We start from the raw sequence: 5673 nt of genomic DNA, 5'->3' as shown, positions 1-5673 counted from the left end.
AGTCAAATCCAAAATAGCATGACCCATAAAATCCAAATCACGCCACTTCATGTGTGTTGTACACCTGTAAGTAGTGACACAAGTAAACACATAGATGCACACTGACACAAAGTGTGACTCACTAGGTTGTCCTGTTGTGTGCTGATAAGGTAGTCTGGAGGCTCGATCCTTACATGGGTTACAGATCATTGATAAAGGTTGGTCCCTGCTTTGCATTTCTTAACTGATGAACTGCGACAGATGCACACTAATTAATCCCGCAGTGTCAAAAGCACATCCAGAATTCACGGTAGCAGTGAGGTCAGATGCATGTGTTTTCTTAGATGCTTTTATAATTTATTAAGGTATACATTTTATAAGATTTTAACTAATTTCAACTGTCTTTACATTTTAGCTTAACTTTCCCTCTTTCCCCTTTTTTTTGTTTTCAGTTTCGTGTCTTCACAGCACCGTTTCACCGGGTGGAGTTTGCAGACTTCTGGCTGGCTGATCAGCTCAACTCTCTGGTGTTTGTTCTGATGGACCTAGAGTATCTCATCTGCTACTACATCTTTGAGCTGCAGTGGAGCAACAGCAAGGGCCTGCTGCCCGAGTTTAAGGGTGAGACGTGAATCCATGTTCACTATGACTTTATTTTAAACTCCATGTCCTTCTGCAATGTTTTCTGTGAACAGATGAAACACAGCAGGAGCCAGGGAGGGGAAGGTGAATGCCCAGCTACAGAAATAAATACCCTGAAATACAACATTGTTGTTAAAGAGCTAAAACAGTGTACCTGGGATTCCTGGGCACACTTTGTTTTTTGGCTATGCATTTTCTCATTTCTATGTAAATGGTCAACAATAATAAAAAATTCATTTCATGAAACATTAAAGAGTTTAATGTTTTGGTATCAGCCCATTATAATCAAAGAGAAGGTCTCTCTTTCTAGACACACCATTCCCCCAACTTCCCTTAATAATAGGCAAAAATACTTCAACAGCAGCCTCAGTCGACAAAAATGTAGTTAAAGTAAGTAAATATTGGATTTCATTTCTTTTCTTTTCAGGAAAAAAATGTTTGCTTTGCTGTATTTACATACTGTATATGTAGCAACATCAACTGTATTCAGAGTTCATACCTTATTTTCACAGGACAGACGAAGACATGAAATATATGCACCTGCTCAACCAACTGACCTTACCCAGCCACCAAAGCATGAATTTATTTTTAATGTTAATGTTTATTTTTCACCTGCTGCATTGCATCGCAATATGGAGATAAAGACACAAACTTCTTGGTTGTAAATCTTTCTGACAAAGTTGACAGTGTGCCAGACAGTTGCGCTGCACCGTCAGGGACTGTGATTTGAGAAGGTTTTAATTGCTCTCCGTCCACTCCACCAACAGTGACACTTGGGCTCCACACAACCAATTAACACATGGCTAATGGATCTGAAATGTTTGGCTACACAGAGGTCGCCATGTGATTCTCATATTGATGAGCTTCTCTGTGGGAAGGGCAATGTGGGGAGGACATTATTTTATAGAAAAGACAGAGAAAATGAAAACAAAAAAATGATAACATAATGATGCCCTGTTTTATTCTTTTCCAGACTCTGATGGCCATGTATGCCACAGCTACTCGTACGGACTGCGTGCCATCATCCAGTGTCTGCCCGCCTGGTTCCGCTTCATACAATGCCTGAGGCGTTACCGTGACACCAAGAGGGCCTTCCCTCACCTGGTGAATGCTGGGAAATATTCAACCACCTTCTTTGTCGTCACCTTTGCTGCACTCTATGCCACACACAGAGGTAGGACACACAAATATATCTACACACAAATATCTATTTTATGGGTCATGTACCCCAGGTAGGAGGTTTGATCTGAGCTGAGTAAACGGATAGTGTGTAAATGCAGCTTACGTCAATTACAGGGCTGTAAAATTTAGCTCAGAATCACAGAGGAGCCTAGAACAGCAACAGTATTTGTGTTGCTGTTATAAGAGTATGTCAACTACACACAGGCTTTTTGAGCCTTGGAATTAAGTTGTGTGTGCTGAGAAAGCAGAGGTGACCCTAAGTGCAAATGCTAGAAGTTGGCCTTGGTTTCCTTGTCAGTGCCATGAGGTTTATAATGGAAATGGGAGAGGTTTGTCAAACACAGCCACGGATAAACAAGGTTCTGCTCTCACAATATGACATTCAATATGTGGGCATGAAGCCAGAGAGATAGAAGAGAGAGCAGAGAAAAGGAGAAGGAAAATAGAGAGAAAGAAAGATTGTGTTTGAGATCTACCAGAAACAAGATTGTAAATCAAAAAGAGAGAGTGGTTATTATTAAAAGTCCAGTCACTCTCCCTCCGACAGCTTCACAATTAGCCTGAAATTATTCTGATTCAGAAGCCGTATCACAAAGGAATTCATGTTCAAACACACAGCACAGCACCCAGGCAATAAAAGCGTCCCTTCAGTATGCATGCTTTGTATTTCAGTTCTCCATCACAGATCTTTGTCCCAGCGGCGAGTTTATATATTTATTTGCCAACAAAATGCCAGCTATGAAACGTCATATTCAACCTTTCAAACCGCTAAATGTTATTTCCCAGCTTGACTTTATTCTTTTCCGATATAAATTCAAATCAATATGCTTGCTTCCTAAGCTGACCGCCAGTGATCTGATATTGAATGAACCAGGACGAGACGGAGACAGAGACAGACAGACAGACCTCTTTTTTTCTTCTACAGCTCAGTAGGAGAGGTGTCCATTAAACCATATCCTCCTTCCTCCTCTGGTCTGAAGCCTGTAGACTAATGGTCTCTCTTCATGTGTTATTCTGTAAGAAGCTGTCTTTCATCCTGCACCATAATGGAGGCTGAGACCAATCACTGGTTAAGCGAAGGAGCAGGGTGGGAAGGCATACACACATTGAAAGGGAAATTGCCTGTTGTGGAGATATTTGATGTATCAGCTGCAGATATTGTTGTTTTGGTCAATCTTAAAGCCTTTGATGAACAAATGTGGGCTTCTGAAAGCAATATATGTACAGAGAACAGATATGAAATAAAACTCTACTGTAGTCTTATAGGACAGTGTAGGCAGGACAGATGACACCCAGTCTTCTTGCATGAACCAGCATGTGCCAGAACAGACAGCAGTGTGGTGTCATGTTCTCACTGCTGGGTCCAGCTGTAAAAGGGGGCTGGATTGTCCATCACTATTCCGTAGTGCTCCCAGTGTCTGTCTGTGGATGTGTCACCTTCACTGCTAACCTGATCACAGCCCTGATGGTTTCTGTGTGACCTCACTGCTTCACCACCCCACTCCTTCCTAGAACTGCACACATTTTAGCTCCGGGAAAGCAACATTTTTGCATGACATGCAACAAATAAATCACAGGCTTCTCTTTAGAGGACTGAGTGGTCTTCAGTGTCTAGTTATTACATTTGTAAATTTGTAAAATGATGAGGTACAGTCTGCTCTCTGGTGCACATGTGGAAAACTGTGATGAAGTTTTTAAAGATAAACTTTTTCGGCCAGTGTGGGATTCAAGGGTTTCTGATGTGATTCAGCAAACAAAGCAGTTTTCTCCCCTCAGAGAAACGATCAGTTCAGTGCTTTGAAGAAGTGATTGGACACTGTCAGGAAACTGTAATCTCAGCAGATGCTCAGAGACCTGTAACCAGAGATGATGGAGGATTTCCTAGAGGATTTCCAGGTTTAGGCTGATTTCACAAACCCAGTAAGATACTGTGTGAGACCTGACAATAAAGCAGTTACTGTACTCAGGATCAATGCAGGCTCAGCTTTATGTACATTGGCTTGAGACTTACTGTTGTTTTAGATGCATGGGAGTTACTGGCCTAATTTTAATTTAAACCAGCGAGATTTATCTCATGGACAGGCAAAGGAAGGATGTTGCATGCCGGGCAATAATAGCGCAAACCTCTGATAGACAGATGACTGTTGCTTGGTGAAGGAAATCACATAATGCACAAATTAAGAGATCAGAAATGAGAAGAAATGCAGATGGCTGTTTGACCTGTCAATGCACAGGTTGTTTAAAAGATATCCCTTCGTCTGTGACATCCACATCAAAAACTCCCAAAACCAGCTAAAATAACCTGGACCAGAGGAACATTGGTCCTGCTGGTCTCTGTCAGAGGCTGACTTTGGTAGTGAGGGGCGGAATATTTATAGCTGATAAAGCACAGAGAGGGAGGTTAAACATGAAAGGTTAGATAGCGAGATGGAAGAAGTAACAAAGAAAGCAAGAGAGGTGAGATTGACATAAAAGGGATGGTGATTCACAGACTTAATAGATATATCCAAACACAAATAATTAAATGGGAGAGGAGAGGAAAGGAAAGGAAAGGAAAGGAGAGGAGAGGAGAGGAGAGGAGAGTGTAATTACCAGCCTGGGGCTGAACACATGTCTGCTGGACTCTTCTGGAATAGAGATGAGCCAAGACCTGACAGTTTTTATAACTTAATTTCATGTTCTGACCCCTCGTTCATTATCAGGAGAGGAATTGCAGCACACACCCTCACACACACACATGCAGGCAGGCAGGCATGCACACGCCAACGCAACACCCACACACACACACACACACACACACACACACACACACACACACCCTCAACCAAACACAAACGTTAACCAATGAAGATAAAAGACATGGCTATGAGTCAGATTTCTCTCTGTCTGCCTGAACTCTAATTCACCCTTGCTCCGGCCAAGCAGACTCCTGCTGCAGTTACTATATTCACACCAGAAGCCAGACACAGTGGCGTTAACTGTGCATGTGAATAATGGGCTTTATGCAAGAACCTTTTTTGTATTCTTATCCTAAAACTCTTTTGCTTTACTCTGTGAGGTTTGCTCAGACGAGTGTTTGATTTGATTGCACACACATGCATTGCTTGTTTCAGTCTGTTGAACACCACGTTTATGGGGAGGTGCACGTTCGTGATATGTGATCTCTAGCATAATCTAATTTACGTCCCTAAAAGTACTATATAAGGTTACCTGTTCTGTTCCATTTGTGGGCAGTTTTACTCACAGAAATGTCACCAGAGGAAAAGAACTTGTGGAACTTGCTCCTGCTTCACGTCCCACCATCAATTGTTAATTTTGCATTGTTTGGTTTAGTTTAATATTTTATTTTAGTTAATTTCTGTACCATATTTAAACTTCAAATTCCTTCAGATTAAGACACTGGTTATTTAGTCAAGCAAGTGTGTTTTGTCCTGTGGAGAGAACCAGTGTATGACTGGTACAACAGGTCTGACCAATGATTTTGTTCATACCTAAGAGGAAATTGGTGAATGCCACAAATTCTCTTAAATCCCTCGTACGTTCCACATAAGAACAAATCTGTTTACGGGTGGTTCCTGCACAAGGCCCAATATCTCCAGACATTTCAGAGTGGTTTCCAGGTGCAGGATTCTTAATTACCTTGTTGATTCATTGAGTTGCCATGGCAACTGATGAGAAATCACACTTAATGGCAGGGAGTGATTGTTCCTGGTGTGAACTTGTGTCAGTGGACACAGAGCCTGTTGCATAAAATGAGCCAACTGATCTGCCTTTAATAGTGTTTATCTTCATGAGGACCTGTGGACGGCAATAGCAACTGCATTTGTGTGTGTTTGTGTGTGCGTGCGCACACGTGTGTGTGTGTGTGTG

General features: G+C 41.8%; 1 protein-coding gene across 1 annotated transcript in view; it reads left to right on the top strand.

Moving 5' to 3' along the window:
- xpr1a (xenotropic and polytropic retrovirus receptor 1a) overlaps positions 1–5673 on the top strand; it is a gene marked incomplete at its 3' end in the record, with an annotated part of 63440 nt that overhangs the window by 54415 nt on the left and 3352 nt on the right. The window contains 2 exon segments of the mRNA XM_032525162.1: positions 432–600; positions 1595–1795. Of these exon segments, the coding sequence (XP_032381053.1) occupies positions 432–600; positions 1595–1795 (370 nt within the window).

Source organism: Etheostoma spectabile, chromosome 9, assembly GCF_008692095.1.
Source record: "Etheostoma spectabile isolate EspeVRDwgs_2016 chromosome 9, UIUC_Espe_1.0, whole genome shotgun sequence".
NCBI lineage: Eukaryota > Metazoa > Chordata > Actinopteri > Perciformes > Percidae > Etheostoma > Etheostoma spectabile.
This window is presented reverse-complemented; position numbering and strand designations above follow the sequence as displayed.